Below are 13,573 nucleotides of genomic sequence, written 5' to 3' on the forward strand. Positions count from 1 at the left end.
ATATTCATTTCATATGTAAACTTGAGTTTGTAATGAAGAGTATAAGGGGCTACTTGCATACCATATATCCAAGGTCTACCTAGAAGAAGGTTATATGTGAGTGTAGCGAGCATGACATGTATAGTTTTAGGTAATAGTAAGAGCTACCTTAATATGCAAGGTAAATGTACCTAAAGTCTGCTTAACAACATTATCAAAGATGTGATAAAAAGAGAATGATGTTGAATAAGAGAAGCACCCACATTTATTTTACACAACAAGTCAGTGCTACACACCTAATATAATTAAGGGCCCAAATAGTATAGTGTTGAATTAGGACTCACAATATTGAATTAAATATTAATTTATTGTAACAAAAGGTCATATAATGCATAGAGGAATGAGAAAATACTAAAATGATTGCTAGGAGAGTGTGAAACTAGAATCCACACTCTCCAGACATACATACATACATGCATCAATACATATGCACATACATACATGCGCATGCATGCATCCATACATGTAGGCATACATACATGCATGCATGCATAAATATATATGTGCATGCATGCATACATACATATGTGCATGTGTGCATACATGTATGAATACATACATGCATGCACACATTACATACTTCCACACATGGATGCATCCATTCATACATATGCACATGCATACGTCCCTACATGCATGCACCCATACACGTATCCATACATACATACATGTTGTGCATGCATGCATCCATCCATCCATACATACATGCTTCCATAAATTACATACATCTATACATGCATACATGCATGCATCGATTCATACATATATGCATCCTTAAATACATACATACATCCGTACATGCATGCTTCCATACATTGCATACATCTAAACATGCTTCCATACACCCATAAATACATTCATACATGTATATGTCCATACATGCACCCATACATGTATCGATCAATACAAACATGCATATGCATGCATGCATCCATCCATCCATACATACATACGTGCTTCCATGCATTACATACATACATGCATATATCTATAGATGTATGTGTGTGCATCCATTATGCATCCATCCATCCATCCATACATTACATACATCTATTCATGCATCAATTCATACACACATACATGCATGTGCATGTATGCATCCATCCATACATACATACATACATGCTTCCATACATTACATACATCTATAAATGATTCCATACAAACACACATATATCCATACATGTATGTGCATGCATGCATCCACCATCCATCCATACATACATTACATACATCTATTCATGCATATATGCATGCATCGATTCATACATTACATACTTACATGCATATATCCATGCATGCACATGCATGCATGAGTCCACATACACACACAAACACGCATGCATGAATTTATACGTACATAGATGCATTAATACATGCGATACACATGCACACATTCATACATTACATACATCCATAAATACATACATACATGCATGCATGAATTAATACATGCATACATGTAGGCATGTATATATGCATGCAATCATACATACATTACATACATACATGCATCCATTGACACATGCATGCATGCATACATTTAGGCATATATACATGTATGCATACATTACGTACATCCATGCATGCACACATGCACACATACACAAACATGCATATATGTCATTCCATACATACATACATACATGCATATAATGATTTCATAGATACATACATGCATGTATATATCCATACATTACATACATACATGCATATATCCATAGATGCATGTGCATGCATGAATCCACACACACATACCCACACACACATGTGCGCGTGCACACGCATAAACACATGCACACACACATGCATGAATTTATACGTACATAAATGCATTAATACATGCAATACACATGCATGCGTGTGGATTCACATACACATGCATACATCCATACATGTATGTATTTAGCATCCATACATACATACATACATGTATGCATTTATGGATGTATGCAATGTATGGATGCGAATCCACATGCATGCATGTGTATCACATGTATTAATGCATTTATGCATGCATTGATACATACATACATTACATAAATCCATACATACATACGTACATACATACATGCATACATTACATACATCCATGCATACATGCATACATACATACATACGTACATACATACATGCATGCATACATTTAGGCATATATACATGCATACATGCATGCATTACATACATCCATGCATGCATCCATACACATGCATACATGTACACATGCACACACAAACACAAACATGCATATATGTCATTCTATGTTCAAAAGCTCAAGCACACACATACAAACAATGAATATCAATGCACAAACATAGGTGTGTGCAATGCATGCATTCATACATTACATACATAAATGCATACATTACATAAATTCATGCATACATGCATACATACATACATACGTACATACATACATGCATGCATACATTTAGGCATATATACATACAAACAATGAATATCAATGCACAAACATAGGTGTGTGCAATGCATGCATTCATACATTACATACATAAATGCATACATTACATAAATTCATGCATACATGCATACATACATACATACGTACATACATACATGCATGCATACATTTAGGCATATATACATGCATACATGCATGCATTACATACATCCATGCATGCATCCATACACATGCACACACACACACACAAACATGCATATATGTCATTCTATGTTCAAAAGCTCAAGCACACACATACAAACAATGAATATCAATGCACAAACATAGGTGTGTGCAATGCATGCATTCATACATTACATACATAAATGCATACATTACATAAATTCATACATACATACGTACATACATACATACATGCATGCATACAATACATTACATACATACATCCATGTATGCATGAATACATTACATACATCCATGCATCCATACACACATGCATGCATACATTTAGGCATATATACATGTATGCATTTATACATACATACATGCATACATTACATACATCTATGCATGCATACATGTACACATGCACACACACAAACATACATATATGTCATTCTATGTTCAAAAGGTCAAGCACACACATAAAAACAATGAATGTCAATGCACAAACATAGGTTATCCAAACTATAGGATACTAGAAATTCAAACACGAAATAAAGGCCAAGGCTTAGCAAGTATACCCCATATTCCTCTAAACCATAAGAAGTTCAAGATACATGTGCTCAAACATAAGCATCATCAAGCCACAAAGAAATTCACAAACATTTTTCAATTAGATCACACTTAATAGTTCAAACACATTCATACATAAATGCATACATTACATACATACATAAATGCATACATTACATAAATTCATACATACATACGTACATACATACGTACATACATACATACATGCATGCATGCATACATTACATACATACATCCATGCATGCATGAATACATGCATCCATACACACATGCATGCATACATTTAGGCATATATACATGTATGCATTTATACATACATACATGCATCCATACACACATACACACATGCATGCATGCATACATGTACACATGCACACACACACAAACATACATATATGTCATTCTATGTTCAAAAGGTCAAGCACACACATACAAACAATGAATATCAATGCACAAACATAGGTTATCCAAACTATAGGATACTTGAAATTCAAACACAAAATAAAGGCCAAGCTTAGCATACATTACATAAATTCATACATACATACGTACATACATACATACATGCATGCATGCATACATTACATACATACATCCATGCATGCATGAATACATTACATACATCCATGCATGCATGAATACATGCATCCATACACACATGCATGCATACATTTAGGCATATATACATGTATGCATTTATACATACATACATGCATACATTACATACATCTATGCATGCATGAATACATGCATCCATGCACACATACACACATGCATGCATGCATACATGTACACATGCACACACACACAAACATACATATATGTCATTCTATGTTCAAAAGGTCAAGCACACACATACAAACAATGAATATCAATGCACAAACATAGGTTATCCAAACTATAGGATACTTGAAATTCAAACACAAAATAAAGGCCAAGGCTCAAACATATTCCTCTAAACCATAAGAAGTTCAAGATACATGTGCTCAAACATAAGCATCATCAAGCCACAAATAAATTCACAAACATTTTTCAATTAGATCACACTTAATAGTTCAAACACATGAACCACATGAATTGGATCACACTTCATAATTCAAACACATAGAAAATCATAAGAACACTCATCTAACTCAAACAAAGCCTATAGAGTATGGAATGAAGCACACTCAATACATATAACATAAGATGCAAATGGATCATAAAAAGTCCACATATTTCATAACACTTAATAGTTCAAACATACATGAACCACATGAATTGGATCACACTTCATAGTTCAAACACATAAAAAACCATAAGAAAACTTCTCTAACTTAAACAAAGTCTATAGAGTATGAAATGAAGCACACTCAATACATATAACATAAGATTCAAATGGATACACAAAAACCATAAAGAGTCCACATATTTCATAAGCCAAATATAGTAATATAAATAAAACACAAAAATCATAAGAATTGAATAGACTTCATACCATAAAAAGGAACACATGTTTAAGTAAATATAAAATTCAACAATAGATGATACTATGATGTGTTATTCCATAAGAAATGGATGACTATGACTACTTTAAATAACAACAAATTGGTCAACTTGACAACCAAATAAAATCTTTTAAAAAATGATTTAAAAAAAAAAATTAATATTCAATCCATTTTTAACTTACATTTCTTATGCATTAAATTATTAATTAACCATTACAAATTGAAATCCATGAAAAAGTCATTGAAACCTAATATCATGAATAGATTAATTCATAGATTAATGTAACCAAGAGCTATTTAAACAAAATTAAAAAATATAAATAACTATAAAACACAATTATTTATAATTAATATGAAATAAATAAAAAATACATTCATGAGCTATTTAAAGTTCAAACATTAAAAATGTACACTTTAGTACATTCAAATATATTCAAACTCTTTTGTACATTCAAATATATATATATATTCACTTCAAAATAGTCCACTAATTTAAAGTTTGAAAATCTTCTCATAAAATAGTCCACTATATACAAAGCTTAATAATCTTTTCTTTTTTTTGGATAAAATAGTCCACAAAATATTGTCACAAAGATTAATTCATATTCTAAAAATATTAATAATTTAAATTTTACCAATAAATATTCTAATCATCGACATCTAATAAATCAATCTACACCAAATGAAAATTATACTAATTTCATAATTTAAATGAAAAAAAAATTGAAAACCCTCTAATTTAAATCAAACTAGATGTAAATTAGTCTTATTTAAGATAAGGTTAGGAGACTCTTTCAAACTTATTAAAATATTTTAAAAAATATATATCTTAAAATAAAAGCTTTTATTTGATATAGATTAAATAAATTTAATATGTCAGAAAAATATAATATGTTCTAGTTGAGGTTTTCAATAATGAAAGAAAATAAAATTAATATAATAACATTCTAAAAAATTTATAGTTGCTGAACTAAATTCACATTAAATTAGAATAAAAAATCAAAACTAAAAATATAAATATATCTAAATGTTAAACAATTTATAATAACAAAATTGAATATCATTTCTGCAGATAACGTTACAAACCTTCCATTCCATTCCTGACCTAAGCTCATACTTTTCCAGTGTTTAAAAAACAAACCATACACTATTATGAAATAAAAACATGACAGAAGCTTGCCCTTATGAACAAAATTATGAAAAACAATTTTCTACATCCCAGACAGAACATACACTATTGAAAAAGAATAACAGAAAGTTTGTTTTTCCTAAACCTGAATCCTAATAACAAAGCTTGATAGAATGACAGAGCTTGATAGAATATAAAAAAGGTATTGGGTTCTTTTAAAATTCTGCTTAATAAAAAAAGTACTTTATTTTTTATTTTTTAATAATAATTTATTACAAGTTTTTTAAAAATAAAAGTGTACTTATTCTCAAAAATGTATCCTCCCTGAAACTAAATAACATATGTGAACAAAGAAGTTTTTAGGCAAGAGACTTTACTGCTCAAAACAGCCATACAGTTTTGGGAAAATGCGTTAATTTTAATTTTCTGTGGCATATTTGAAAGGTTTATGGGATTGGCAATTTGGCATTCAAATCTTAATCACATAGGTGCTACTTCTACAATTTAGTGTAGAGCAGTGGGGATTTTGGGACATTAACCTTTGCAATTTTCGCTATATAGCAGTCGGCCTCTTTTCTTTGGTTGGTTTTGTGTGTGTCTGCAGCTAGGCTGAAAAATATATGTTCTCTTTATTTATTTATTTTCTTGCAGTTGAATTTGAAAATGGTATCTGTTCTTGAATGATGAATTATCTAAAAAGGACATTCATATTTGGCCTGAAATTATGGGTTTTGATTGGCATAGCTGTTGGATCATTCATTGTCCTAATTCTCTTTATGTTGCCTTTATGGATCAATTTTAAGAGAAAACCAAAGAGAATGTTGGGAAAGATAGCAATGACCCAGATCCCATCAGTTTCTTTGGCAGATAGGAAATGGGCTTGTTTTCCTATGCCAGAGATTGAGATAATTGCTCTGATGCCATGCAAGGGTAAAGAGTCCTAACACACAGAAAATTAGTTCAGGAGTTCTATAGTTGAACAAAAGGGAAGAAGCCCACAATCAGGAGATGAGGGGGGAGCTCAGGGACTAATCTTATGTAATAAATACATCCTCAATAATGAGTGGTATGTCTGAAGTTTCTGAAGTTTCACATCTTGGAGGGGTAATTAGTTCCCTTTGAGATATCTTGAGATTGCTACTAATTATTTTGTACAGAAAATATTATAAACAAATTTCACTAACAAAATTTAAGTTAAATGATATATCTATTAAAAACTGATAAGCAAGTAGATTTTACCGGGTAATAAGAAGAATTCTGCCTTTTTCATTTTTGTGTTTAAGTTTCTGAAGTTTCACATCTTGGAGGGGTAATTAGTTCCCTTTGAGATATCTTGAGATTGCTACTAATTATTTTGTACAGAAAATATTATAAACAAATTTCACTAACAAAATTTAAGTTAAATGATATATCTATTAAAAACTGATAAGCAAGTAGATTTTACCGGGTAATAAGAAGAATTCTGCCTTTTTCATTTTTGTGTTGCCACCTCCTCTTCTCTGCCTCTTCTCATTCGTATGCTGCTGCCTCTTCTTATGCCACTATGAACAACTCTGAATAAAACCTAGGCGGTTGGAGCAGATAGAGCTGGAGATAGAGCCCAGTGAAAGTTTACATTCTAACAGGGGATTTTTCATTCTAACGAATATGTGATGTTTAGCGAGAATAGAATCATATCTACGATCTAGCCAATTTAAACACTCGGCAGCTTATCTTTGTTGTTCTTATCTTTATTTTTCAAACACATTTCGCTGTGACATTCTATCAAACACTTGGCTGTCAATCTTTGTTGTTCTTATCTTTATTTTTCAAATACATTTCGCTGTGGCATTCTATCAAACACTTCTACCATTCTTTGTTGTTCTTATCTTTAATAGAACTGGCCGATGAATCCGATAGACCAGTTATTGCAGCGGATAAAACCCCCAAACACAAGGGGAAATCAAAGTAACAGAAAAGTCATTAATATTAGTTGACAAGGGTTGATGCCATGTAAGTGTGTACTTAGAGAAAAAATCCTAAATCACAGTAAGTGTAAAATATAAATTCAATGCAAAACAAGAAATTCAGAACATAAACCAATGATGCCACAAGACAAGAAAGCCAGCAACCATATAAGGCAGATAAATTGCTGCATGAGACACCAGGCCTAGATCATTAATGGAGAAAAACAGTTTTGTGACAAATTAGGGTATGAAAGTACACATCTATAACATTAATGCATGAACACAATTGATTACACATATTTGCAAGAAAAAAAAAGAAGAAAGATACTTAGAAAACAGTGAGAGGTTCCACTCAAATTACAGAGTCCAAAAAAAATCTAAACATTGCATATGAAATCACAGTAAGAGAAAAGTCGTTAATATTAGTTGACAAGGGTTGATGTCATGTAAGTGTGTACTTAGAGAAAAAACCCTAAATCACAGTAATTGTGAAATATAAATTCAATGAAAAACAAGAAATTCAGAACATAAACCAATGATGCCACAAGACAAGAAAGCCAACAACCATATAAGGCAGATAAATTGCTGCATGAGACACCAGGCCTACAATTGTAGAATTAATAACACCATTGGCATCAAGAACTATAACATTAATAGCATACAGAAAATAAAATAATAACCAGAGAGGCCAACAGGATCACCGAAAGTTCAAACATAACAGTAAAAGGCAATAACGTTATGTTCTCTCTTAAGGATCTTGAGATTGCTACAGATTATTATGTAGAATTTTTTTTTTTTTGATTGGTAAATTTTTTGTATAAAAAATATTATAAACAAATTTTACTAATGAAATAAAATATTAAAAACTTGTAAGCAGTAGATTACCTGGTAATAAGAAGAATTATTCTGTCCTTCTCATTCCTGTACTGCTGCCTCTCTTCTCAGCCTCTTCATATGTTGCCACTATGAACAAAACCCAACAAAATACAAGGACAAATTAAGCATAACAAGACTGCAGGGTTGTTCTCGAGATATGATTTTAGCTCTGAAGATCTTATGCAAGACCATGGCTAGGTTCTTAACTATCTCATCCCTGTCTACCCTGTCTACCCTGTCTATGGGTACGGGATTTCTAATATGGGCTAAACTCTGCCATTTTCTTTCTAATAGTACTTAACATTACCCTCAACAACGTTAAGTGACAGTTGTATAACTATTTTCTTCAGTCTATTAGGTTGTGCTTTTATTATACATTTTCATGCTCATCTTTAACCCCTAGTTTCAGATAGAACTAAAGAGGATGCTTCAGATAGAGCTAGTTGAATGCAGGGGATAAAACCCCATCTTATGAAATGACCCCCAAACACAACAGTAACACAGCCGACACAAAGAGATTACAAGGAACATCTTCTTTACTAAAATAACAACTCATGCACAGCTGCTCCTCAGTCATAGAGGAATATCAGTTGTATATAAATTTATAAGGGGGAAACCAAGCTACCTTAAAGTTTATGGTCATCTTCAAATGGGCATTTAAATCCCAAACCATCGATAACTAATGCCTGCATTGAAATATAGTTCCTGTGAGGACAATTTTGTTGAGGTTTTGGTAATGAAATTATACTTGTTCATAACCGAAAATTTACATAAGATCCTAAACAGTTTGCATGTGTCTCAGGATACTGTAAAAAATTAAAGAAAATCAAGATACTGGAGAAAATTAAAGAGTGGAGTTTCTCCTATTGTTGGTTATCAACCTGTAACTGCCATGCCTTTAGACTTGGGCAAGGAGGATTCATTTCCAAACGTATTACTTATAATGCCTCCTTATGTTAATTAAACGTATTACTCATTTCCAAAGCTATTAGATGCATTTATAAAGATAAAAGAGCTTGATATCAATTATCACATTCCCTAACATGACATATTCTTATATGCACAAATTACAAATGACATCAATTAATTGATAAGAGGGTATTGAAATTGTGATCCATATCAGTGTGTACAATGTCATGAATCAGATTATTAGGAATTACATAACCATAAATGGTAAAAGATTTTTCAGATTACCTGTAATAAGAAGAATTCCGCCTTTCTCATTCCTGTGCTGCTGCCTCCTCTTCTCTGCTTCTTCTTATGCTGCCACTATGAACAAGACCGCAACAAAATACATGGACAAATAATAACATAACACCACACAAAACTAAAATGTACAGAAAAAACAACATGAGTAGACACAACAGCCTACAGACTGAAAAAGAGCTAAAAGAAAAACAACTAACCCTAAGAAAAACGAGGAACACAACATTGAGAAAACAAAAAAAATTAAAAAATCAAACGGAATGAAAAGAGAGCATTCTCTGCAAAGTTCAAAGAAGAGAATGAGTAATACAGTTCTGAACGCACCTATTTATAACTCCTAATTTTGAATTTCATAGTCCCTAACGGGACACTAGCTTTTTCCTTCATGCCATGAAGCTTTTTTTTAACGGTTCATTTTTATTTCCAATTTGTTACAGATTTTTATGTAACGGTGCAATTTAGATTTTCATTCCAACGGTATTGTAAATAAGAGCATTTTCAGGAGACTGGCCAGAGGAATACTCAGCTTATCGAGCATACAGATCTTTCTACAGAGGCTTTATAACTTAACTTCATATTTGATGAGAGTTCTTTTTTTCAAAAATAATTTCGAAATTGATTCATGTCTTTATAAAGAATTTAAAATTAATATTTGAAATTGTCATAAACATAAATAAAAAATAGTATCTAAAAAATTACGAATGAATTTCAATGATTCTTGTGTTAAAATAAATAAGATAAAAGCTAGTTGATATAGTGATGTGTACGAGGCCAAGAGCCTCGATTGTATTGGATAAAATCGCATTATTAAACAACCCAAGCACAAAAGGATATAGATGGGGAAATCACACTATATGCACCAATTCATAAGCTATAATGTATGAGGGTAACTTATACATTGGTGCATCATAGGAGTTGGATAGTCATTTTTGTGTGTGTTGTACATATACGTATGTATATATGTACACACACACACACACACACACAAAATTATACATACATACATATATAAATAATATCAATTATATGTATATAATTAATTGTATATGTATATGTGTATATATACAAAGGGAATACAATGAATATCTTCTTTACTAAAATAACAACTTATGCATAATTACTCCTTAGTCATAGAGGAATACAAATCAAATATGAATTAAAGAGATGCATGAAATCTGTAAGGGGAAAACCAAGTAGCCTTAAAGTTTATACCTTCCTAGTTTCATTATTTATTATGATAGCATTTCTTTAATTAAATTGAAGAAAGTAAATGATCTCATGCATACAAACTTACTAATTTTTCTTCATCAAACAAAAACCCTTTGATCATCAAAGCTTATCTAAGGAAGAGTTTTCTAAATTCTACTATCTACTAGACATTACAAATTACCTTGTAGACTAAATTGTAAAAGAATATAAGGCAAAGGTCTTTGGCTTTCTACATTTAAGAAAGAGGGATTAAAAAGGTACAGTTGACGAGTTTTAAAGTAGATTTAGAAGCTTATGATTCTTACCTCACCTCCCATATATCATCAACCAATAGAACCTTGAGGAGATGTGAAAAAAGATTAGACAACCACTTGAATTCAAGGCTTTAACTTCCACAATTTTTATCATGTCTACTTTTTTTTCTTTTTTTAATGGTAAGTGCTATGAGCTGTGGGGATAGTGCCCTATATTAATATAAAAACTAAGTACAAAAGTATTACACAAACCCAAAAAACCTTCACCAAGGGAAGCCGAAGCTTAGGAACATTGCATTCTATGCTTAGAAAGAGATTAAATCTACATGTCAACCTAGTCTGTCCTACCAACAAACACAACTCCTAAATCTATCTTTGTTTGATAAAGCGGAGGATGACCAATACTGCCTCCCCAATGCTGAGGAGATTATCAGTAGAGCCCTCAGAAAGCCACCAATCCTCCAATTCTAGAAGTGTCCTGAAGTTGTTGAGGTTACCACTCAACACTCTTGCTTTGAATGTGTGCCATGCCTCTCTTGCGAACCAAGCTCTCCTTCTCTGATCATCTCCGCGAGTCTCCTTTGCAGGATCCACATTGCCCTCATCATGCTCTGATTCTGTCATGTCTGTCACACCCTCGTCCTCTGCCTCATCTACATCCTCTCCCTCCTCACTCACAACTTTTGTCCCTTCGGCTCCTTCTTCTTCTAATTCCTCATGACTGCTCTCCGACGAGTCCTATGATTCTGAAGTAGAAGAAGAACTCTCTGCAGGCTCGAAATACAACCTTAAGATACTCTCCCTAGTTCCTTCCCTAAGCTCGAAAATAGCATCCACTACAACATGTATGTTTACTGGGTTGACAAAGCCCTGCATCAAGCCAATACCTTCCACCCGCGACTCTAGGATGTCTACAATGGGTAGCCCATCACACCAATACCACTCCAAGTTCAAAGAACAATCCACCAAGGAGATGATTGCTCCGCAGATTTCTTCCTCCAAGATGAACAGATTAAGACATTGTCGCTCCAAACTGTGCCCACAATTAACGAAGCTCAGACCCACAAAAGGTGGCATTTTCACCGAACCTGATGTTGGCTCCCTCTTTTCCCTCCATTTAAAACCAACGGAACCTTCCAGATCTTATTGCCAAATCGAGCATGTGAACTCCACCTTCTGATCAATAGCCTACAACTTTTGGATTTCTACCACGAGAATGGCTAGCCTGTACCCTTCGTTGCCACTCCCTGAAGGTTGAGATCATTGAGGAACCACAGAGCTGACGCTTTACGTTCTGATCATACCACCTTGCCACCTATGCTTGGGCTCCTCTAAGGCTATCATAAACGAGATCTATCCAATCCCTGTACGTTGCCTTTCTGGTCTCTCACTCAATATAGTGTCCAGTACCACTGTATCTACATCTTCATTACCGAAGATAATTGTACCAATATTCTTCTCAATTCCCATGTTGGCCAGGAGGTCTGCCACCTTATTCCCTTCTCTATATGTGTGTTTGAATTCAAATGAGTTGATAGATTCTAGAGCCTTATTGATATGAGGTACCCACTTGCCGAGTTTCCAATTCGGGAAGCTAGACTTGGTAACCCCATTGATTATAATTTGTGAGTCTCCTTCGAAACATATTTTGCCCAGCCCTCTTTGTACACATAAGTCTAATCCTGCCGCCAATGCCCTGATTTCTGCTTCATTGTTTGTAGCTAGTCCCAAACTCCCATATAGCCCTCCTAGTAATATCCCTGAGGAATTTCTGATGACCACTCCAATTCCTACTGGTCTAGGGTTCCCTCTACAGGCTCCATCAAAATTCAGTTTGATCCAATCACCTTGCGGAGGATCCCATCTAATTAACTTCCTATTAATTTTGGAAGCAGGGATAACCCCCAACCCCCAATCTTTGAGTGACCAATTACTTTCCATATCCCTATCCCAGTTGGCATACCTGAGTGATTTCACTTTGGGGGGTTTGCCATTGATCACTTCTTCAATTCCCTCCTTGATTTTGAAAATCACCTCCTCCATCGGGAGTGATGTTTCCCTAAAGATCCTCCTGTTTTTCTCTTTCCAGATATGCCATGATAATATAGCAGGGGTGATCTGCCACAATCCACTCCTTCGATTGGGTAGTTTTCGGCCATGCCACTAGGAAGTCCTTGATTGATTCATTTCTAACTGAAATAAATTGTAGCTTATTCATAAGCCACTCCCAACACACTTTAGCAAAGGGA

The 13,573-nt window shown here is 33.4% G+C and overlaps 1 protein-coding gene across 1 annotated transcript; it reads right to left on the minus strand.

The window, feature by feature from the left end:
* Positions 1-12,677: 12,677 nt before the first annotated feature.
* On the minus strand, positions 12,678-13,367 carry LOC131876049 (uncharacterized). The gene has a single exon (XM_059220822.1). It carries the CDS (start codon positions 13,365-13,367, stop codon positions 12,678-12,680), a length of 690 nt encoding a protein of 229 aa, XP_059076805.1.
* Between the last annotated feature and the right edge of the window lie 206 nt (positions 13,368-13,573).

This window comes from Cryptomeria japonica, chromosome 5 (genome assembly GCF_030272615.1).
Source record: "Cryptomeria japonica chromosome 5, Sugi_1.0, whole genome shotgun sequence".
Classification (NCBI taxonomy): Eukaryota; Viridiplantae; Streptophyta; class Pinopsida; order Cupressales; family Cupressaceae; genus Cryptomeria; species Cryptomeria japonica.